Source organism: Citrus sinensis, chromosome 8 (assembly GCF_022201045.2).
Source record: "Citrus sinensis cultivar Valencia sweet orange chromosome 8, DVS_A1.0, whole genome shotgun sequence".
NCBI classification, from domain to species: domain Eukaryota; kingdom Viridiplantae; phylum Streptophyta; class Magnoliopsida; order Sapindales; family Rutaceae; genus Citrus; species Citrus sinensis.
The window spans coordinates 13,476,719-13,502,447 of NC_068563.1; the positions used below are offsets into that span (position 1 = coordinate 13,476,719).

A 25,729-nucleotide genomic window follows, 5' to 3' on the forward strand; every position below is an offset into this window, starting at 1 on the left:
TTAGAGGTGGAGCCGGGGGTGGCCGGCGACCACACTCCGACGCTCAAGTCAGAGTTGGGTTATCTAAGGTTGGAGAGCTTGCAAGCTCTCGGTAATGGAGATTTTGAGGTTGAAGAAACCCTAGTTTTTTGTCGTGAGTCTGTTCACTCACTTGATAAAAATCAAACCTGAGTATTTATATGGTGTACCCCGGTCGCCGTGCCACCTGGCGCTATTTTAATGGCGTTCCCTGCTGTCATGTCAGGAATATTCTTATTTTCATGCGTATGGCGGCTTAGACATTTCAAAAATATCAGTGGAGAGCAAGTTTGTGGCGTATTCACGTGTTGGGCGTAGTGGAGTGGTCCCGCGTACATCTGCAAATCCGTTATAATTTTGCAGGTGTAGCAGGCAAAGCTGGTGGTCCCAACTGTCATAATATCACCATTTTGGCGGATTCGCTGGGGTGACAGGCGGCTGTCTCCTCCTTTGTGGCACAAGATTTCCTTATTTTTCGACACGTATCAAACCGATCTTTTTGAGATTCAGGGTCCACATATCCCTTCACATATTTACGAAGATTTTTATATCCTTTCATGGTGTACCCGAGGTACCCCCGGAGTCCTTAGGGTGGCCGGGGTACCTAGAGTATCCGAGGTACCCGAGACAAATTAATCTCTTAAATATTGACACATGGCGCCTCATTATTGGTCTCATATTTCCTTCCCAAACATATATATATAATGAAATTCTCAATTTTCAACACCCGCTATGTTCATCGACTTCAAGGAAATTGCCTTAACGTGATTGATCCGTGGCTGAATGGTTTTCTAAAAATTGTCCAATATAAAGACCTCTGCTTTCCACTTAATCAGTTGTTCGCTTGACAACATGGTGATATCCAAAATCGACAAGTCACATATTATTGTGATTAGATGATTAGCATATAATATATACATATTTTATTCTTAATTATATAATTGTTAGTTATTTTTATTTGTTATTTTTAATTAATTGAATAAGGAATTAATTGGAGATTATAGATAAAAAGGCATGGAAAAACTCAATTTAGGAAGTAAGGGAGATTAAATTGAGAATCAATTGAAGGACAATAAATAAAAAGAATTAATTTATTGAGATTTAATAAGAGATGCATCACGTGAGAAGAGTTAAAATTGTTTTAACGACTGTTTGGTTAATGAGAAAGTGAAAGAAAGTTGAGAGAATAAACGGAAGTTCAAAGGATTCTAGAATATCATTTTATTCATTCTAAATCAATATAAAAAATGATTACATTATTGTTTATATACAAAGTTGAAGATAACAGCTCAAATGCATTGTTAACACTAACTAGTCAAAACGAATCTTCACGTGTGCTGGTAATTACATAACCACCTGGTGCCACCTGGACAACCATGTCATCAACCTTTAACCGTATGCTGTAGCTGCTGCAATCCTCTGCTTTATCTTTTGTTTTGCTTATTGTACAGCAAACAAGATGAGCTTCCTTAACATCCCCCCTCAAGCTCAATGGTCTGCTGAACTGAGATAAAGATAAAGGTTTGGTGAGAATGTCAGCCACTTGCTCTTCAGTAGGAATATATCTAACTTCTAATTCCTTGTTGAGAACCTTATCTCTAATGTAATGCACATCTAACTCAATGTGCTTGGACTTAGAGTGAAAAACAAGATTTCTAGCTAGTGCCCCTGCACTTTGATTATCACACCAAAGCACTGAAGTAGGTAACTGTGCTTGAATTAATGGCGGCATTATGAACTGTATTAGAAGATGAGGCAGGGTGTTGATGATAGAAAATCCATTGGAGCATATTGCATTTATCTCGGCAACAATCTAATTTCTTGGTCATCTAAAAAGCAAGGGGTTGTGGCTAAGTCCAGTACTGAAAGTGATTACAAGGCCTTATCATCAGCATGTTTAGAACTTTCCTGGTTTCAATCTTTGTTTTCTAAATTAAACATAGCTCTGATACCAAGTTAAAATTGTTTTAACGACTGTTTGGTTAATGAGAAAGTGAAAGAAAGTTGAGAGAATAAACTGAAGTTCAAAGGATTCTAGAATATCATTTTATTCATTCTAAATCAATACAAAAAATGATTACATTATTGTTTATATACAAAGCTGAAGATAACAACTCAAATGCATTGTTAACACTAACTAATCAAAACGAATCTTCACGTGTGCTGGTAATTACATAACCACCTGGAGCCACCTGGACAACCATGTCATTAACCTTTAACCGTATGCTGCAGCTGCTGCAATCCTCTGCTTTATCTTTTGTTTTGCTTTTTGTACAGCAAACAAGATGAGATTCCATAACAAGAAGCAATTGCCATTATTGTTAACATGTGCATGGCATTGAAAAAAGGAATCCTAATGTAATTCTAAGTGGTGGTCACGTGTGAGAGCAAAACAAATTAAAGGCCAAGCCTTTTGGCTTTAGAATTGAAAAGGTCGGGCCCATTTTGAATACTATAAAAGCTAACTTTGGCTTTTGAGAGGGAGGCGGCTAGAGGAGAAAAAAGAGAGCAGACGCAAGGCAGAGAAGAAAAGAAAATAGCGGCAGCAGCAGTTCAATATTCCCATGGCTGGTTTTATTTTATTTGTTGCTTCCTATTCAAGAATGTCTAGCTAATTTTCTTATACTGAGGTTAATGATGAAATATTATTCAATGAAATAATATGAAACCTTATTCAATGAAATAATTATCTTTTTATTTAATTAATTCCCTACATATGTGCTTTAATGTTTATGGTTCGTGTTTCACATGATTAGTTAAATGTTATTAAATTCTTTTCACCAATTCTGTCATGCATTATTGATTGTTAGGATTAATATTTGACTAAATCTATACTTGGATCTATAAAGTTTATATATGATTATCTTTGATTTTGGGTTTTTATTAAATTGTTTACACATAGTGCTTAGGAAAACTTTGACTCTTTGTTATTCAATATGTTTACATGGGATGTTTAGATATTATACTATTAAGTAGAAAAAGAACCTACACAAGATTAATTTTATTTGGGCTTAATTGTTATATCTATGAGATGACATAGATTGATTTCGAGTTGTCACTCTAAAATTGGAGATTAATTAATAATTAGATAATTACTAGTTGAATAGTGGTGGATTATGAAACCTTGGTAATTTTTACCTTATTGAATTCTCATTTGCTTTAATTGTTTTCTTAGTTTAATTAGTTTAATTTCTCTTAAAATTTAAATTGCTCAACTAGGTTAGGATTAATATTAATTTTAGATTTAAATTAGACTTTTCAATTTATATCAATCCTTGTGGGTTCGACCTTGTTACCACTGTTCTATCTCTACATTCGTGTGCTTGCGAGTATATTAATTTTTTTTACAACATTAGATCTGGTTGTGGTGGAGTTAGCTCTACTGTAAAGCACTACTAATAACCATACAATCATATCAATAACTTATTTTTTTTACTATTTATTACTTTGATCCTGTGTTTAGAAGACAGTGCTCTACAGTAGAGCAACTCCACCATATCCTCTGCCTTGTGATTATGTTCGATTTAAATATAAAAACAGAAAAGGACAAAGAAAACAAAACCTATAATGTGAAACAAATCATAAAAATCTAATTTAAATCACAAAAAGAAAAGGTAATAGATAATACTATAAAAAGAGAGAATGAAACATCCCACACTTTCTTAGTGGTGAGTTTTACAAAGTTAGATAAAATATTTTACTACGAATTTTAGTAGAAATTTCTCCAATATATCCATTTTATTCTCTAACTAATTTGCACTTTGAAAATATTCGAATCTTAAAAATATTTTAATATTATTAGTCTATTAGACAAATTATATTATTTATATTATATTTTTTTTCATTAAATTAGATAGACTATATATTACATTTGTATTTATTAGAAAATTTAAAGTAAATTTTTTATATAATATATTCAAAATGTATTATAATTAAAAGAAAAATATTTTGGTACTACTTTTTGGAAACTTGATGGTGTGCATGATCATTTCCTTAAGGGGACTTAGTATGATATTCATAAAAAATGATTTGTCAACAAATTTTTATTGTTAGAGGAAATGAAAAATTATTACGAACATAAAAAATCCTATATATTTTTTTTGTTTTTAAGACTTTTAGTTCTTGGTCCTGGTTGTGGGAAGAGAAAGAAATTGAAGAAATTAAGAATATATATATATATATATACACACACACATACACTTTTTTTTTTATTTTTAAACTCACTGGTTGTTTATAAAAAGCCAAAAACAGAAAGGTTTGGTAGAACAATATTGAAAATTTAGTAGACATTATGGGCCAGTTTGAGATTGCGGAGGTTGATGAAATAAGCTGCTTGTGCTGTGCAAATCAAATAAGCTGTTGATTAAAAAAGTAGCTTGGTGTTTGATAAATTGTACTGTTACGGTTGCTATGAGTTTGAAAAGTAGAGTACATGCGTTTGGTAAATTTTATTACGCAAGTGTTGTATTACATAATGACCAAAATAGACATACATTGTAATTGCTTTTTATTTTATGTTTAATAAATTGTTTAGACATATTTTTTTTTCTTAAATATGTAAAATTATAGTAAAAAAACTCAATTAAGCAAAATCTGAAGAGCTTCATAATCTGTTCCATAAAACATGATAAAAATTTATACTTTTACATAATCTAAATAAAATAAAAAGTAATATGTATTACATTCACAATAAAATTTTTGCAATAAAATTCCTCAAATTTTCTATTTCTTAGGATCCAGAGCCATTAATATTGTGATACTAAATTGTGGCGGTAACTAAATTGTGACGGGAATATCTAATGATTTATATATTAGGGTTTATGAATAAGTAAGATATAATTGTCTTTTTATTAAAATACTAGGGTTATAATAGACATTTTAAAAAGACATAGTAGCTTATTGAATAAGCTGCTTGTGAAAAGCAATTCTGTACCTGCTTTTAAAAGCGGCTGATGAAATGGAGAAAATTATGAAATAAGTTGCTTTTAAAAAATTTACCAAACACTATTTTTATTAAAAAATATGAAATAAGCAGTTTATTAAGTTTCAACCTCAATCCTAATCGGGGCCTATGTCTATTTACAAAATATAATGTGGGTTTGGATAAAGTAGAACTTTTCAAACAAAAATTAAGCTTAATAAACAAGATTTCAGGGGCCTGTATAATCGGCTTCTATACAAATACATTCAAAATGGCCATTACTATAAGTATATACGTGTTTAAGAAGAAATTCAAAGCCAAGGCCTCAGCTAACTCCGCTCCTGCTCCAACGACTTCATTCACCAATCATCACCAAATTGTTAAACAATCATGTGACGGAAGTCTAATTTAGGAGAAAAGTTATAAAGTATTTGAAATGGAGGCAAGTTACTTGATTGAATCCCATAAACAAATAGATAAGATTAGATTTGATCAGAACTGATCTCGCGCCAAAACTCCCACCCATAGACAGGTTCGAGGAGAGAAAACCAATCTTTTATTTATTTATTTATAAATCTTCAGGTCTAAATAAACATCTCCAACAGTTGGGTTTGTGGTTGAAACAGAAAACATATATTATTTCATAAAATTTAATAAAAAAGATATTTAGTAAAATTTTTAAAATACAATTATTTAATAAGTTTCTTAATTTTTGACAGCAACATTTAGTAGCGGTTGAAAGTACATTATAAAATAAGCCACCACACATTCTTAAAGTTATTATTTTAACATGATTATTTCAACAAAAAGATAATTATGCCTTATTTTTTCATAAACCTTATTTTATAAATCATAGCCTAAAACATCATATTACTACAACCACTTATTACTTTTATTTTATTATGAACTTATCATATTTTATATAATCAAGTATAAAGCTTATTGGATATTGATTACAATAAAGTGAAACTCTATATAAGAATAACTTCCATATAGTCATAAAAAAATAATAGTCCCAATTAGCTTGTCATAACTTATAAATAAAAATAAACTCCACAATGTAATACATTATATTTTTATAAATCTCGTCTTAATAAATTTACTTTCACATAATAATAATTATATGTACATTACAAAAAATATATGTAGATAACAAAAAAGAAAAATGAATGATATAGAAATTTTATTAAATAAAAGAGAAAAGAAGGAATTATAAGGAGTCTCAAGAGCGTTTGGCCGAGTAGTATCAAGTAACTTTATTTAACTAGTCACTTGAGTTTAAGTCATAGAAATAAAAGTTCGATTTGGACTTGACTTCCCTACTTTTGTATAAACTATAAAGAATAAAAAGAAAATAATTACAAGGCATTTGTCCTTTTCCATTTGTTTTTATCACGTTGTTGTGCGAAATAATTATTAATAAAAAAGAAAAATCAGTGAAATGGAAATTTTATAAAATAAAAACGGAAGAGATGACCACATCTGGGGCGTTTATCCTTTTTCATTCGCTTTTATTATAGCTGCTGTACGAAATAATGAATAATAAAAAAAGAAAAAAAATCAGTGATATAAAAATTTTATTAAATAAAAAAGAGGGATCACAAGATCTGTAGGGATGACAATGGAGTGAGGTGAGGGTAGGGAGACTTATTCCATTTCCATAAATTTAGTGGGGTGGGGTTGGGGTATCCACACGTGAGAAATGATTTTTCCATCCCCGCCCTATTCCCCATTTACTTGTTTTATAATAGATTTAGATACATGATTTTAGTAAATTTAAAATTAAAGACTTAATTAAAAATTATTACCATATTATAAAGTATTTAAATTATTTTAAAAAACCTCTAAAAATTTTGAAGCAATATCTTAAAAATGATATGAAAACTGAAAAATGATTAAAGAGAGAAGCACTTTAAGAGAGAAAAGAAAATATAATAATATTTTACCGTTGCATAAGAATTATATTGGAGGGTTTTCTTTTATTTATATCCCATTTATATTAGGTTAAAATTAAAAAAAAATTATTAACTAATATTATAATTGATAAAATAAAAATTAAAAAAACATTTGTATATAATGGGGATTTGAGTGGTCGTGTGGTGGAGAATACAAAATCAAACCATACTCTATTAAGAAATTGAAGATTATTGTTTTCTCATTCCTCATAAATTATTTAAAATTTACCCCATTTGGGGTGGGGTTCCATGAACCCCAAATCCATGATGAATTTTGCTATCCTTAAAGATCCGTGGCATTTGTCCTTTTCTAGTTACTTTTATTATCAGTTGCTGTGCCAAATAATTAATATTAAAAAAATCAATGACATGGATATTTTATTAAATGAAAAAGAAGAAAAATTACAAAATCTGTCGCTTGAACTCATATTTGGGAAGACATCATTTAATATTCAAAAAGACTCTTTCAAGCAGAAATAGGAGGATCATCCCAACGTTCTTAATTGTTAACCACTGGATCCATATTAGTGAGCTACTGAATTTCTTTCATGATAGATGTGAGAACAATAAAAATGCATTCCACAAATTAAGTTAAATAATTTAACCATTGTATGCTCAACTGTGAACAATGTTTAAAACTCAAGCTCATGAGGTAATCCACAACTCCAAAAGAATTTTATCTCTTATATATAAATATATACAGGTAATAAAATTTGAATGAGGAGTACTTGGGACATGACGCATGAGGGGTTATCGCACATGACTTTTAAGCCCTCGAAAGGATGAAGGAGTAGAAGAGGGGAGGGCAAAGTGGAAAGGTCCTAGAAAATTAGTTTCAACCACCCAAATCGCTAGAGAATTACAGAAAAATGGGTAATAAAATTTGAACAAAGAGTATTTGGGGCATGACGCATGAGGGGATATTGCTCATGACTTCTAAGTCCTTGAAAGGATGGAGTGGAAGGGAAGGCCAAAATGGAAAGATCTTAGAAAATTAGCTTCAGCCACTCAAATCACCAGAGAAGTATAGAAAATGGTTCTTACAACATATCATGTTGGGATTATGTGCTCTTTAAAGCATATTAATTTATTTATATATAAAATATATTTTCTAATTAATAAAATATTTGAGATATTTTTCAAACATCTTCATTGTATAAATATTTTGAATAAAGTATATTTAATCATATTATTTGTATTTATACAATCATCATATTGATTCATAAAAGACATAAATATGAGTTATTTTATAATTAAATAAATTGAGTTTTTAGTTAATAAACAGAGTTTAGCGATCTATTTATATTTAAACTGTAGTAAATTCATTGAATGATTTGTCTTAATCATGTATGAATTTACTGAATTAGTTTGACTACATTAAACTGGATCATATATGAGATTTAATTAACCCTGAAATGACTGTCAAACTTATTAAATCTCATAGACATTGATTTTATTACAATCTAAATCTTGAGTTAATTATAGTTTAATGTTTCTGATAGTCATTTCATTTGAGTTACTAATGGGTGTGACACACATTTGTCATCAACATTACTCGATATCTTAGTGGAAGTGATTATGAGCAGTGAAATTATAGATTAACAATATAGAGTTTGTACAAAACATCACTTGATGAGTTTTCAACACTTTATCATATAATTCTTTGGTCAGAGTATGTCAACATAATTAGTACATTGAAAATAACATTAAGGGAAACCAGTAGGCGTCAAGGAATAAGATGTAATTAAATTGATTGGACTATTGAGATACTAATTTAATTAACAATGTGGTACAAAAGATTGTTCAGAAAAAAAAATCAATATAGTATGAATCAAATTATTATTTGAGAACACTATTCTAGATAACATACAATTATGGAGGTCAATTTCAATATTTTAGTGAAGTAGATTTGGAATTAAATAATTGAGCCAATTTAATTACATGCCTAATTATTAGAGCCATTACTGTATGTACCTATATGATCCCCGAGTTAGCTCATTTAATTAATTGTATCATTACTAGATAGATAAGCGAGATAACTAGGTATTTGAGTTAAAAGCCTAAACATACTATTTGTTGGGAGACTCCATTTAATATGTTTGTGCCTAAGGAGTATTGTGTTATTTTACAAGGTGGGCCCCTATAACAAGAACTTAGTGTAATGCAGCCTTTGGTTTTTATCTTATGTTTTAATTTATATCAAATATTTTCGATTTAATAAAATTAAAAAATAGATAAATATAGAGTCTTTGGTTTCCACCAAAAGTAGATATAAAAAGACTTGTTCTTTCACAAAAGAATAGAGGACCCACAATAAACAAAACATATGAAATAATTTTTCTTTCTAGCTTTGAGAGAATGATTTTTCTACTACCAGTTACTTTTAGTAATGGTAAAGTTACCCACATGTTAAATGTAGATTAAACTTCAATAATAATCTAGAAGATCGCTGGTGAATATCGTGATCTAATAAGATTAATGGTGACGGATCGTGACTTGAGAGCCTAAATTACTTATATGAAAAAGCAATAGTACGATTTCTAAATTATAGTAATTTTATATGTTGTATGAGAATTGTGATTCAAATATTTCCATTACAGAACTATTTTTAACCAATGTATCAAACATGCCACATGGTAGCTTGAGACTACCAAAATAGCGACAACTTCCCCAATAGTGCCAAGACACATTATCACAACACGGTCCTTACCAGGGACGCCTCTAAAATATCTCACTACAGGCTAACAAAGTCAAATATAAGGTACCAAAATAGCGACAACTTCCCCAATAGTGCCAAGACACATTATCACAACACGGTCCTTACCAGGGACGCCTCTAAAATATCTCACTACAGGCTAACAAAGTCAAATATAAGGAAGGGGGGACTACCGACATAGTTACCTACCTCATCTCCAGTGAAATCAAATGTCACTCAATTTAATTGGTTCATTTAAAATGAGTCAATTACGATTGGGGACACATTGCTAGAAAGGACAATCCCTCAAAGGGCAGTTGTCCAGTCTAAAAAACCTAAAGGCCTCAACAAGAAAGGTAAATTACTCTTAAATTCCCACTTGAGAATGGAACAATCAATACCAGTCCGCCATGTGTTCAAAAAATACACAAATATGCCCTCAGGGGCACTACACCTTATAAGGACGTCAGCCTCACAAAAGAAGTAAGTTCTCTCACTCATACAAACAATTAAATTTTCTCTATTTTAGGATTTATCTGAAATCCAAAATTTCTTTCAACCCCCAACTGATTTGATTGTCGGAGTGCCGTTGTCGGCAACTACTGGTGTTGCCTCCAACGGCCGTTCTCTTTAATTTTAGTTCATCGCAACCGTCACTGTCCCCCAAAAAATTGTTTCAAGACAACTCAGCCTCCACTATCGCCGGAAAACACCTGTAGGAAGGGAAGCTCTCATAGTGTCGTGGGCTTAACCAAAATCGGACCAATATAATATTCATATTATATCAAATTATTAACTGTTCTGTTATAAATGTTATTGAAGATTTAACATTACTGTAAACTCATCTTGGTAATATACAACTATTGAAAGCAATAATTTCCATATAAAACAATATTAGCGAATACAAATTTGAAAAAACAGAAGTTCTGAGAAAGAACAATATTTAAATCACTTCTGAGCTTGGCTGTTGCATGATATCTTGCATAAATAATTCGACGTTGTTATAGGAAGATCCACCTTCATCTATAGCTCTTTTAGCCAACTCTCCAAACTCTCTGGCACTTCTTCTCGCATTTCTTTCTTCTCCATCATCCATCAGTATGTTTATAGCCGTTTTGACATTTTCCTTATTCACCAATACTCCAATCTTCTCTTCTTCTCCAAAATTCATTGGAACTTCCACTCCAACACTCACACCAATCCTTAAAACATTCACAATCAACTTCTCATTGCAAAATTGGTCTGCAAAGAGTGGCCATGTAAGCATTTGAACCCCAGCTGATATCCCTTCCAGAGATGAATTCCAGCCGCAATGCGTTAAGAACCCTCCGACTGCAGGGTGTGATAATATCAATACTTGTGGTGCCCAACCCCGAATCAAAAGGCCTCTTCCTTTAATCCTTTCTTCAAAATTTTCTTGTACAAGCCACTTCTCTAATGCTTCTAATTTACTCACTCCCCTGATAACCCAAACAAACGGTTTGTTAGATGCTTCAAGGCCTAAACCGAGCTCTATAAGTTGTGAAGATGGCAAGTTACAGATGCTTCCAAGACAAACATAGACTACTGAGCTTGGCTGCTGTGAATCAAGCCATGTTAAGCATTCAGGAACATCAATTGATGCTGTTTTACCTCTCTCTGCCTTGTCTATGGGCTCTTTGTTGCACAGCGAAGCAGGGCCGATGCACCAAACTTTTCCTTGTTTGGCTTTTTTGTAGTTTTCAATAAATGGCGACTCTAGCTCTTCGAAGGTATTTATAATCGCGCCGTATGTTTTCTTATCGGCCGCCAAAATTTGCTCTCGAAGCTCTTTACGGTCATCATCCCGCTTGGATATTAGTAATTGAACTTTAGTAAATTGAATGTGATCAGGCAATCCAGGTATATTAAAGTACTCTGAATCAGAAGTAACATTCTCGTGAACCTTTGAAACACCCAAGAGGTGATGACAGAAGAGACAGAAGCAAGAAAATCCATGGAAAATAATCCTTGGAACATTGAACTTGGCAGCTGTATCCACCGTCCAAGGAAAACACATGTCAGAGATTATGCAGCAGGGCTTAAGAGTTTTCTCTTTGAACAAATTTTCAAAAGGCTGTTGAAGCATGTGAAGCGACTTCATGAACCTTGCAAAGTCTGTTGTAGGAAGCAAGTCACAATTCTCACAACCTTCAGGTATTCCTGCTTCTTGCCAAGGAAACTGGATCTCAATTAGTCGGATTTGTAGGCCGGATTTTATTGCACGAGCAATCACTGTTTTGAACCTTGCCGCATTAACTGGGGTGGTGACAATAGTAACAATAGCTCCATGCTGTGCAAGCAATCTAGCAATGTCAAACATGGGAATCAAGTGGCCTGGAGCCAAGTAAGGAAGCAAGAGAAAGTGAACCTGGCTGGCTTCGGATGCCATGGCTCAATCTGGATAGATGATTTCGGGGATACCCAGCTATCATTTAAACAAAGGAATGGGATATTGCTGATGTCAGAGTCTGCGTAAGCCTATTGGCTTATTCAATTTGGCTGTGAGGTGCGGATAATGCTATTATAACAAATTGATTAATTTATCATTGATCCTTTGTTTGTTTCTTCACACTCTCAATTGTATATTTAGTTACCGTGATTCAGCCAACTAGTCTTGAAACTCTGCGAATATAATAAATGCGTTCTTTTTATTAACCTGTAATAATTAATTCTGTTCAATTGTTGTCTTTTTCGACCTTAGATTCCATGTTTTTTAATTTCTGCCATTTTGTGGATAGGCGTTCTTGACGTGCTTGCATGACATTATTAAAATATATCTATATCTGTATCTGTGTGTATATATTAAATTTGATTCTCAATTTTCAAACCCTGCTATGTTCATTCACCTCAAGAAAAATTGCCTTTGATATGTCGTTTTCAAAAGTGATTGATGCGTGGCTGAATTATTTTTTTTAAAAATTATTCAATATAAAGACCTCTGCTTTGCACTAAATCAGTAGTTCGCTTGACAACATGAATATATCCAAACTCAGACAAATCACATGTTATTGTGATTGCGTTGTGAAGGAAAAGAAAAAAAGAAGAAGAGCGAAAACCAAAACAAAACCTGTTGATTTTTGAGTCAGAATCAATACAAAAACTTGTAAATCTAAATTTAAACACATATTCAGATTATATGTGGAAAACTGATAAACTAAGATTGTGCTGCTGATTTATGGTCGGAGAATGATCACAAAGTTGGAAAATCCTCTCAATTCACGTTGCAAGAACCCTCTAAGCTTCTCTTGACTTGAATTTTCTCTAAATTACACTTTTACTTATTCTTTACTTTACTTTGCTTAACTTTTTTTCTTTATAGATTTGCCCTCTATTTATAGCATTCCATGAGTAGTGATCAATCTTCTCAATGATCACTAAATAAACTTAAACAATTGTTGGAGTGATCATCTTCTTAATGATCACTTAATATCTTTTAATAAAATATTGTAAGATATTATAGAGTTCTAATTCAAAATGATCACTTGCTCTTTTTCATGTATCTCTCGTGAGTGACCCCAAAGTGATAGAACCCTATATATGAATATATATTTACATATATATTTCCAACATCTCCCACTCACACATGATGAGATGTTTATGGTGCAACGAGAACTATTTGTTCAACCCTCAAAACTCAATTATCATACTAGCAAATGCAACGTGTGACCCATGAACAATAAGCAGGAGCTATATTGCTTTGAATCTCAATTGTGTTCTATACAAAAGAGTTGTTCATCATATATCCTAGATTTCATATTATTACATCAATTTCAAGTATACTAAGTCTTGTATCAAAAGCTATGCTTGACAATATATACTCTATGTAATCACAATTGTATCAATTCTAGATTATACAATCAGTACCAATGAAAAAACATAAGGTAGATGTAAGTAATGAATCTTCCCATTACACTCATATTTCTTAGTTTTAGATTAACTGCTTTCCTAGACTTGTTTCATAAACTGAATAACATCATAGCTTTAGAAAACAAATTTAAAGTAGCAAACACTAATATATCACCTCAAAATATAGTTGATACTATGGAAGGATACCTGTTGAGGTTTATAATACCTCAAAGAAACTTTACACAATGAGAAATAAGGGAAATTTTCTCATTTTTCTTTATTTAGTCATCAAAGCACACGTTGTATGAAATAGGTGCTACAGTGAATTCTCTTTTCTAAGAGTGTATGTCTAAATTATTTCACTATACAAATCTTAGTTCAGTCGCTACTCAAGCGCCTAACCTAAGCTTTTAATCGCTTATCTAAAGCGCCAAATTAAAGACTTACATCTGGCTTTAATCAGGTTTCCATGATTATTGGGTATATCATGGTCGGTTTTATATTTATTATATATAAATCTCATCTTAACCCAGTCAAGGCGACACGTTTTATAAATGCTCCATGAGAATGTACATGGTATCTGATTCTCTCTCTGTTGTCTCATCTCAGCTTGCTTTTCTAGCAACTGAGCTGATCGCTTGTGTAAGAAAGTCGATCAAAACCTGATGACATAACTTTACTCTAAATATGTGTAAAAAAATTTTATATGGACAAACGATAAGAAGAATTTAATCATATAAACAATTTATCACATGCCCATTATTCAAAAAATAATATCTCATCAAGTACAATTTTACAATCTATGTAAGCCTAATGATTGAGTATGTTTCAAGTAAACATCTCGTGTTATGGCTTTGGTAAATGGGTTTGCTACTATAAAATGTGTAGATGTGTATTGTATTAACACTTCTCTTTGTGCTACAATTTCTCTCACAAAATTGTACTTGGTCTCTATGTGTTTTAACTTACTGTGGTATTTGGCATCTTTTGTAAAAGATATGGCTGCTTGACTATCACAATGTATAATTACTAGTCTAGAAGAATCAGTAACTATTTTGAGATCTTCAATAAATCTCTTAAGCCATACAACTTCTTGCACTGCAATCGGCATATGTATAGCCAATTAGGCGCAATTCACCTCCCTGATAGCATAAAGAGTAGTCGGTAGTGCCTTTTAGATATGCAATAATCCTCTTGACTGCATTCCAATGCTTTCGTCTCAAATTTGATTGGTATCTGCTCACTAACCCCACAACATAACAAATGTCTGGTCTAGTACGCATCATAACGTACATAAGACTGCCAACAATACTTGAGTACAAAACTCGTGCCATTGCTTTTAGTTCTTTAGGAGTCTTAGGGCACATTTCAAGGCTTAGAGTTTTTCCTTTTGAAATAGGAGTATCCATAGGTTTACAATATGACATATTGAATCGTTTAAGAATTCTCTTAATCTATGTCTCTTGTGAAAGAGATAAAAGTCTTTTTGAACGATTCCTATGAATTTTAACTCCTAAAATATAAGCTGCTTCGCTCATATATTTCATTTCAAAATTTGAGGATAACCATTCTTTAATGATTTTGACAAACTCTAGATTGTTTCTGGCCAATAAAATATCGTCCACATATAGAGATAAGATAACAAAGTTATCTTATGATCTTTTAACATATACACAATGGTCTTCTTCGGTCATCAAGAATCTATAAGAAATTATGGCTTCATGAAACGTAAGATACCATTGGCTGGAGGATTGTTTCAACTTATATATTGACCTTTTAAGCTTGCAAACTTTGCACTTTTGGAATATCTAACCCTCAGGCTTATCCATGTATATTTCTTCCTTCAGTTCTCTATTGAGAAATGCTGTTTTAACATCCAATTGATGTAATTCAAGATCCATATGTGCAACGATTGCTAGAATCAATCATATTGAGGCAAACCTTACTATACGGGAAAACGTTTCCCCATAGTCTATACCTTCTTGTTGGGTATATCCTTTCACTACTAAGTGTGCCTTATATCTCTCAATTGTGCCATTCGCCTAATGTTTTATACGTAGAACCCATTTATTTCCAATGGTTATTTGTTTAGGCGGTAAATCAACCAAGTCCCAGACCTGATTTGATTTCATGGAGTCCATCTCTTCATTCATTGCTTTTATCCATAATTCTTTAGCACATGATGCAATAGCCTCATTAAAAGTTCTTGGCTCATCGCTATCGTGTAAAGCAACCATAAATGTCTCCCCTTCAATCTCAAAATGACGACGTGAGATGGAAATACGATTACTCCTTCGAACTGAGGCATCCTGTGAAGTCATTCCATAAAATGGTTGACTCCCACTAAGATAAGAAATCCCAGGTAAATCTGGGTTTTCCTTAATTCGATTGACAATACTCAGTGGATAATTCATTTCATATAAACGAATATCTTTGTCAACATTTGTTATGCTAGGAAATTCATTCTCTTAGAATATGACATATCGTGATTCTAGTTCAGTTATAGTTTCATCATCACGTTCATCAATCAATACATACCATTTTGACTGCTCAAGATATCTTATAAAAATACATTTTTTTTCCTCTTGCACCCAATTTTCCATGTGTATGAGAAAGATTGTGAACATAAACTTCAGACCCCCAAGGTCGTAAATGAGTTAGAACAGGTTTTCTGCCTATCCATAGCTCATATGAAGTGGAACTAATTGACTTGGGACTCGATTAAGTATGCAGGCAGTAGGCAGTAGTAAGCAATGCATCTCTCCAGTAGGATATTAGGAGATTTACTTGCGCCATCATAGACCTAACCATCTCAAGTAATGTCCTCTTTCTCTTTACCGCAATACCATTTTGTTGTGGAGTCCCATAAATAGTTAATTGTCTCTCAATACCTTTCTCTTGACACAATTCCTTGAACTGTTCAGAAAGATATTCATGTCCACGGTCTGTTCTTAAGACTTAAATCATTTTTTTTAATTGATTTTCAACTAATTTTAAATTTTTTTAAAGCAATCTAATGCTTCAGATTTGTGAGAAATCAAATAGACATGACCAAAACATGAGTAATCATCAATTAATGTAATAAAGTATGAGGCGCCATGTCTGGCCCTTATACTCATTGGACTACATATGTCAGAATGAATAATTTGCAAAGAACTTATAACTCTAGTTCCTTTACCAAATGGTTTTCTTGTTGTTTTTCAGCTAGACAACTTTCACATATAGGCAATTCTATTTTATTGAGTGAACCCAAATAGCCCTCTCTAGATAATCAATGCATTCTGTCTTACTCTATATGTCATAGTCTGGCATGCCATATATTAACATCCACAGAATCAGAAGATGTGATCAATGAAAAATAATTTTGATTAATTACATTCAAAATCATAAAACTATTAAGTAAATAACCAGTTCCGACTAGAGTTTTATTAAGAACTAATTGCATACAAACATCATGGAATATCACATGATATCCCATGTTCAGAAGTACAATGATAGATACTAAGTTTCATCATATCTCTGGTGCATATAACACATCATGGAGATAAAGCATTTGACCACCCTGCAACTGTAATTGTGCCAATCCCTTTAGCTTCAACCCTTGAGTTATTCCCCACATATATCCACTTAGTCCCTTTAATACTCTGACGATATTCCACTTAGGCTCCACGTTCATTGGCTACGTATTCCGTTGCTCTTGAATCTACAATCCACAAAGGATGAGTTTTAGTCATATAAACGGAGCCATTTACATGCATATTATGTAAATTTTTGGATTTAGTATGTACCTTTTCGGCTTAGTGCAATCACGAGCGAAATGACCAAGTTTGCTACAATTGTAACGTGTCACTTTGCTCATATTCTTCTTCTGACCAGCGCGTTTACCTCTCTTGCGCTTACCCAAACTGGATTGCCCTTGATCAGATTTCTTCTTACTCTGAGAGGAGATTTTATCTCCTCTTTTGCATTTAAAGTCTGAAGCTTTTTGCAAGTTGGTATCAGCCATATAAAGTTGAGCAGAAGATTTAGCTGCCACTAGGCGCTCATCTTCTAACTCCAAGTGACGTTGAATATCTTTAAATGTCTTGACACTCTCATTATGTGTCATGTTAACTTTCATATGCTCCTAACTATCTGGAAGGGACCGAATAACTGCCTGAACTTGTTGTTCATAAGTTATAATGCTATTAGCATTCTTTAGCTCTCTTATTAAAAGTGACATTTCTCTCAAATGCTGCTCCATCGAAGTATTGGGGCGTAATTTGTGAGTGTCAAATTTAATAGTAAGTCTTCTAAGTTTGGTGGCAGAATTACCACCATACTTATCTTTCAGGGCATTCCATACTTGGTGAGCCATTTGATATTTCTCATATTCACACACAAAATCATCTTCCATAGTGCTCAGCAACAAAATGCGCGCACTACGATTGTTTATTTTCCAAGCTCTGCAAGCTTCAAGATCTTTTTTATGTTGAGTGGAGTTACTCTTTGGTGGCTCAGTCATAATGTTTGTAATTACCTCTAGTGAGTCTTGTAATTTAAGGAGGTTTTGAACTTTACGGTACCAAATATCATAATTGTTACCGTTTTGTTTAATTCAGCCACGACACTGTTTGTTACCATTTCTTCTAAGAAAAATACAAAACACGGAGATAAGTAAAAAAATTCTTGATTTTATTTACACATGTTTAATTATTTTACTGCAAATAAATAACCGAAAATATGATAAGTTTAATGTAAAGATTTGATTCGAAAAGTCGTCGAGACTTCTAATCATCATCATTTCCAAATATTAAGTTAACATAATTTTAGTATATTGCGTAAAATATTAATTCATTTATTGTTTATTCCCTCAAAATTTTAACAATAATGGAATTCCCACTCATAAAATATGCCATAAGAATACATCCATCATGCATTTGTTCACGTGGATAATACACCAGGAAAAATTCCCAGGAAGATGGTGGAGATTAAAAATCCCTCTCAGTATCAAAGTTCCTTAGACTCATGACCTTTTGTCAAAATTTTCCTAGACATGCAATTTATCCATATTACTACGCCAGGATTATTCTCATTTATTTTTCAAGTAGTTTTGTTATGCTCCCACTGAAGCACAACTCTCTCAACGATGTATCATCATATGCAAAAAATATTTTTTCATATTTTTAATACTTACATAAAGTATTATTATCTAATTTTAAAGTATTTATTTGACTAAAATTGAAATTAAATATATAAAAATGTTATAAATTAATTTTTAAATCACAGAAAATAGAGAATAAAATATTGAAATGGTCTCCGCAAACGGCGCCTCAAAATTCAATCGGGAAGGTGGCGCGTGAATTACACTCTCCACAGTAAAATAGAGAATAAAATATTGAAATGGTCTCCGCAAATGGCGTCTCTGCAAATCACTGTTCATCTTCTTCAACCTCACTTATTTTCCAGATTTCGAACTAGAAATTTAAATGCTCCGTTCTCTCTCAATACACGTCGGAAGTTTGTATGTGATATACCATTGGAAATATTTTTTCATGCTCTTTCTAATGATACTAATTTTATATTCATATGTTATGTATCATAAAATATATGAGTAAAATAAACCTACGGGTTCATATCCTAGGTTTTCATTTTACTCATTACATGGATCAAATTAATCCTCATGGCAACTAGGAATTAATCTGTGCACCTTAATATGTTTGTTAATCCAGTTGCATGGAATAAAAAATAAGTAAATTATTACATGCCATTAATATGTGTTCTTGATGGAAAAATTAACTTTCTTAAAGAACATTCTTGGGTATCATGCTTTGCATGCTTAAATAAGAACACAACCTATTTAGCTCTGATCCCAATGTTGATTTTTGATCAAGAATCAACATAAAAACTTGTAAATCTGAATTCAAACACATACCTAGATTATATGCAGAAAACCGATAAACCAAGGTTGTGCTACTGATTTGTGGTCAGAGAATGATCACAAAGTCGGAAAATCCTCTCAATTCACGTTGTAAGAACCCTATAAACTTCTCTTGACTTGAATTTTCTCTAAACTGCACTTTTGCTTATTCTTTGCTTTACTTCGCTTAACTTGTTTTCTCTATGGATTTGCCCTCTGTTTATAGCATTCCATGGGTAGTGATCATCTTCTCAATGATCACTAAATAAGTTTAAACAATTGTTGGAGTGATCATCTTCTTAATGATCACTTAATATTTTTCAATAAAATATTGTAAGATATTATAGAGTTCTAACTCAAAATGATCACTTGCTCTTGGTCATGCATCCCTCATGGGTTACCTCAAAGTGATAGAACTCTATATATGAATATATATTTACGTATATATTTCCAACAAAACTTGTAATGTAAAATAAAATCATAAAACGGTAAGAAAGCAGATTAATAAAAGGTCTATAGCAAGAAAGAATGAAACAACCCACATTGTCTTATAGTCTTACGAATGAGTATTACAAAGCTTGATAAAATTTTTTAGTGGGAACTTTTGTTGAATTTCTCCAAAATCTCCTCTTTAATTTCTTACTAATTCACAAAATCTGTACCTCCAAAATATTCTATTTTAAAATGCTGAGACGAACCTAGGCATTTGATTTAAGGGGGTTTAGTATGAATTTTACAGAAAAAAGTCAATGAATTTTGCACAAAAAAGGTCAACAAATAACTATTGTGGGAAAAGAGCAAATTGAGAAGGATAAACAACGTTGGGATTATTCCATGGATTGTGGAAGGGCTGGTAAGATTTTGTAAGTGGGTAAGGAATATTTCATCTATTGAGCTAGCTTTTAGTTCTAAGAGAGGCCTAAGACCATCTAGCACTGGTATTAGAGCCTCGATTCCATAACAGCCTAATAGGAAGAACATGTGTCTATACTTGTGACTCAAGGCTTGATGTGTAAGGGAGATATTATTGAAGTTATCCCTCATCGGTTGTGGAATATGCTGGTGGTGACTTTATATGTGTGGTGGAAAGCACCCAATACCACATAATAAATGTATAGGAATAAAACTGATTGCTTCTTTATATGAAGCCAAAACAGTAAGTTTTAGTAGTCTATTTACCAAATATAATTTGGGCTTAGATAAGATATAACTTTTTGAACAAAAAGTAGTGATATTTTAATATCTCTTACCAGCCCCACTTTTTCAATTAATGTCACTTATTCCCACAATTTCCTTGTTAAATAAAAATACTTAAAAAAATTCTAGAAATCCTAGCCAGCTTCCACCACCACTGTCACCATTTCAAGTCAAACGCACCTCTAGCCCTTAGTCATTAATTGATCCTAAATTAAATTCTTCAATAGCTACTGACTAAAACCCCTTATTTACTTGAATTGATTTTAGTGATATTCATATGATAGTATCAAAATCAAAATAGTATCAAACAAAAAGAGGCAAAATATTATTTTTATATAGGAATCAAGAAATTATAAATTAATTGGAATGAATGATAAGTAATGAAAATGGGTTAGAAATAAACTGGCTGAGATTGGAATGAATGACAAAGAATAATGGCTTAAGGTAGTGATAATAGCAGTGAAAGATGGCTCGGCTTTTTGAAATTTTTTTTAATTTTAATTTTATCTTTTAATAAGGATAATTTTAGAAATAAGCGATGTTAAATGAATAGTGGGGGTGATAAGAGAAGTTGAGGAGGTCAAATATGAGCATTTTAAAAAAAAATTGGTGTAATAAAAAAGATTTTGAAGGCCTATAATTGGTTTACAATAAAATTTCTCTATAATGATACTATACTATATATGAGAATAACCTCTATATAGGCATAAAAAATTTCGAACGAAATTTGAACTAGTTTTAAATAAGAATAAGCTCCATATTATAACAAGTTATAAATTTTCAAGATCTTGTCTTAAGGAACATACCTCCACATAATAATAATTATTTGTAGATTTAAAAAAATATCTATTATGTTACAGTAATGTTTGAAGATAGAATAATTTTTTTTTGTAAATTGTTTGGGATAATTATTTATTCTTTAGACTTTTAAGTTAATTCCGCATATTCTCAAAAAAAGGTGGCTTCAACCTCAGCGAAACCCGGGTTCAGGCTCCGATTAAATTAATTATTAATTATCCAGTTAAAAGCAAATAGACAGGTAAAAGAAAACGGAAATCGAAATATGGCTAGGGTAAGAGTATCCTCCACTACAAGATCCTTAAATGAAATACTGGACTGCAATACTATAGACTATAAAGATTTAGGTAACTAGTTTTTAAATTATGTCTATTATTAGTAATATCAATACATTAGATTTGAAATCAATTATCAGTTTAGCTTATATTACACCTTTATATCACTTGCACTAAAGGATAACTAAGTCAAAAGGCTCAAATCAATAATTTTAAAACTAAGCCTTTATTTAAGTAATAACCTCCTCATAGTAATAAAATTATCTTAATGCTAATATTATGACTATATAAAGGTTACTGTTACATTTGATGTCACCATTAATGTAATTTTATAGAGAATTTCCACCCTACAATTTGGTGTAAATCTACCCTAATTCAAAAAATAATTTATAAAAAATTCACATCATTTTTTAAAATTTAAAGTAAATAAAAAGTTTAAACAATTAATCAATTATATCATTTTCTTCAAATACGTTTGTTGACCATTTTAGATCACTAACATTGTTTTAACATAACTAGTCCGACTATTGAAGGGGCTAAAATCTTTACCTTCACACGAACTTGTAGTTATGGAGAACTTGACGATGTTGGCGAGTACTTACAAAGGGCACTTTGACGCCCAAGTTAGTATTTGTCTAGGGCCAAATAAGAAGAAAGAAGAAGAAAAAATTGAGAGAAGATAAGTTTTTCCTTTGAAGTGGACAATATCCTTGTAATGGCCAAAGGCTCCTTCTCTTAAGATGGGCCTCTATCTATAGAAAACACATGACATGGAAGTAGGGTTTTATTCTAAATCCTAGATTGAAAGTGTATTTATTTGGGGGAATTTGTATGTTATTCCGTGCATGTGCTTTTTCCGTCTTTCGCTTTTTCCTTCGATCATGGTTTACTTAGTGATAAGTGTGGAACCATATTGAACCTAGGTCCCTCTTCTAATCTTATTTTCCTTTATAATTTACTTAGGAGATCTATTCTGAATGTTGTTCTTGCTCAAAATGATCATTCCTGAGTTGTTTTAGATAGACACGTGGCAAGACGTGATCCCTAGGGAATTGGGTACCTATACAACTCCCCCTTTATGTGCATTTTCTTTAGAAAATACTTTCGCTAGGATAAGAAGTTCTAACTTTTGTTTGATTGGCCATGTGACCTTTTTTAAAAAAAAAGTAACTATGCTTTAGTGTTCGAATATATTTCGGGAGGATTATTATCAGTGAAAGTTTCCTCTCCGTTGACTTAGGGAAATATGAACTACATTCTCTAAACTAAAGTTCAAAGATGAAATGTTATTTCTTTGAATTTTTCCTTTGAATTAAAATTTCAGGAGGAAATGGTAATTATTATTTGAAATTTTCCCTTGAATTGAACTTCCACGAGAAAAATGAATTATTCTTTAAATCAATGGAACTGATTCATCTGAACTAAAGTTCCAGAAGGAATTGCGTATTGTTCTTCGAATCAATGTAATCGATTCCACTGAAATTTTCTTCTAAACTAAAGTTCTAAGGGAGAGTGTTAGTTTTTGAATTCTTTCTTTGAACTGAAGCTCTAGGAGGAAATCTTAGTTTCCTAAACTTTTTTTCCTGAACTGAAGTTCTAAGAGAAAACACAAATTTTCCTTAGATAGTCTGATTGGTCCGGGCATAGTTTATGGAATTTTTGTTTGAATTCTAGAATTTTGGCAAGTATAAATTTTTTGCCTTGACTTAGCTTGACTTGTTTTGTTTTACCTTGTACAAGGTTATGCTTTCCTTGGTTTGGCTTGCTCTTGTTGGCTCTAGCTTTTGCTTTTCTTGATTTTTCCTAAGTTTTTCTATACTAGCTTGCCATTGGCCTCTTCTTGGTTTAGCTTGTTCTTATGGTCTTGTCTTTTTTTTTTTTTTTGGTGGCTTTGCCTTGATTTTTCCTTAGTCATCGTTTGCATTGCTTGACATTGGCCTTTTCTTACCTTGGCTTGCTCCTGTAGCCTTAGCTTTTGTTTTCTTTGATTTTTCCTTAGCTTTTGTTTGCATTGCTTGGCATTGGCCTTGGCTTGCCTTGAGTGCCTTTAAAGTGTTTGGATGGTTGTTGCCTTGAAGATCTCGAGTAAGCCAATGGATATAGCTTTTAATTCAGGAGGTCTTTTATTTTGGACTTAGCTTTCAGTTCTAGAGGTAGCTTTTCCTTCCTTATGGATTTAACTTTTGGTTTCTTTTGAGTTTAGCTTTTGGTTTTGAATGTCTACTCCTATTCTGGGTGTATCCATTTTTAAGTTTAGATTTTTTATGTTTGAACACATAGGTAGGTTCCCTTTCGTACTTGTAGTATTACGGTTATAATGATTTGTGATTAGAATTTCAATCATCTAAGAGCTTTGCTTGTGAAATTTTTCCTTATAAAATGAGGTTGCTCCGACCTTAGATATTATCATTTAGAAATATTGCTAGTGGAAGTTTACTTATGGAATGTGGGTAGCCTTAGATTTTAGATATACCAAATATTTAATTATGGGATATTACTCCCTCTTCAGATGAGTAATAATTAGGCTATTGTTGCAATTGTTTAAAGATAACTATTTTCCAAACTAAAGTTCCATGAGAAATGGACATAATCTTGAATCAATATATGAAAGGAATGATCCAAAGATGAACTTTATTTAGGAACTTTTCCAATTGAGTTGATCTAAGGAAGTGAACTCTAAACTTTTCTCAGAATTGAAGAGAATGAAATATAAGTTTCCCTTTGAATTGATAGAATCAAATCAACTTAACTTTCCTATAAAACTAAAAGTTCTAAGAGGAAATGCTAACTATTCTTTGAATTTTTTCTTGGAAATGATGTTCCCAGAGAAAATGAAATTGCTCTTCGAATTAGCAGAATTGATTCTATAGAATTTTCCTCTGAATTGAACCATATCAGGAAGGGTTATCTGTTCTTTGAATTTTTTCTCTGAACTAAAGTTCTTATGAGGAAATGTTAGTTGTTCTTTGAACATTTTCCTCAAAACCGAAGTTCCAAAAGGAAATGAGAATTGGTCTTTAAATCAACAGAATCGATTCGACTCAACATTTGAATGATAATTGCTTTTCAAACTTCTTATCTTGAATTGAAGTTCGGCCAAACCCTAACTTGCTATGTTGGGCGACCAGGTTAGCATCACTAATGTTTGGTGGAGCACCTACATTTTGGTGCATTCTTCTTTCTTTCCTTAGTCTTTCATTCCATCATATTCCTAATAACTTATCCAATTATAAAGTAAACTAAATATGAGTTGTTCTTTGAAATGTTGAATCGTTTCCCTTTGACTTTTCCTTTGAACTGAAGTTCTAAGCAGAAGTGTTGGTTGTTTTTTAAACTTTTCCTTTAAATTGAAGTTCTATGAGCAAACATGAATTGTTGTTTAAATTGATGGAGTCGATTCTACTTAACATTTCCCATAAACTAAAGACCTACGTGGAAATGTGAATTGGTGAACTTTTTGTACATGTTAACTTAAGAAAAAAGTGAACGATTTTTCGATCAAAGTTCTAGGAGAATTTGAATTGTTTTCTGAATCAATTTTTAAAAGAATGATTTTGAAGGAATATTATTAGATAACATTTTCTCTTTATTAACGTAGAGAAAACTGAACTATTGTTGTTGATTTTAACTCAATTGCTATTGGTGTCAATGTACAAGTGTACACAACAAGTAATAAAGTGATGAGTAATCAAGATCGTCTCCACATAGATTGATGCCACTAAAGTTGCTACAACAATCTCAACAATGCAATCTCTTTTCTAAATCAACTAAAGAGGATTAAAAAGATCAATTAACTCATAAAAATAACAACTCGTCAACATAAAATGCAAGAACAATAAAAAAAAATTTTCACGTTAAACACAAAGTTGAATCAATGAACATGTGGTAATTGAGTGATCAAACTCTCTTAATGGGGTTGACCGTTTAGTTCATATCAAGTTCAGTTGCTATAGCATATGCTACAACACTGGATAGAATTCTCATTCATCCTCAGTTGTAGCATGTTGGACATCTCATACATTTATGCATGACATGACTTAAAATTGTTTGATTTACTCTCAAGTATAAAGTGCCTAGTTATAATATATCTCGGTGAGTCCGAGG

The 25,729-nt window shown here is 32.0% G+C and overlaps 1 protein-coding gene and 1 long non-coding RNA gene across 2 annotated transcripts; both read right to left on the minus strand.

Annotated features, from left to right (window-relative positions):
• Positions 1-10,439: 10,439 nt before the first annotated feature.
• LOC102621540 (UDP-glycosyltransferase 73C3-like) lies at positions 10,440-12,242 on the minus strand. The gene has a single exon (XM_006492554.4). The coding sequence runs from the start codon at positions 11,997-11,999 to the stop codon at positions 10,533-10,535; it is 1,467 nt and encodes a 488-aa protein (XP_006492617.2). The 5' UTR covers positions 12,000-12,242; the 3' UTR covers positions 10,440-10,532.
• A 4,609-nt stretch (positions 12,243-16,851) lies between these two features.
• Positions 16,852-19,542, minus strand: LOC112496078 (uncharacterized). Its single transcript, XR_003062535.2, has 2 exons — positions 17,245-19,542; positions 16,852-17,159 (listed from the first exon to the last, which is right to left on the minus strand). It is a non-coding gene; the product is annotated as an uncharacterized LOC112496078 (long non-coding RNA).
• Positions 19,543-25,729: the final 6,187 nt, after the last annotated feature.

Bases quoted from the DNA above. Each gene is read 5' to 3' on its own strand.
- LOC102621540 (XM_006492554.4), bottom strand. From the start codon at position 11,999: ATGGCATCCGAAGCCAGCCAGGTTCACTTTCTCTTGCTTCCTTACTTG.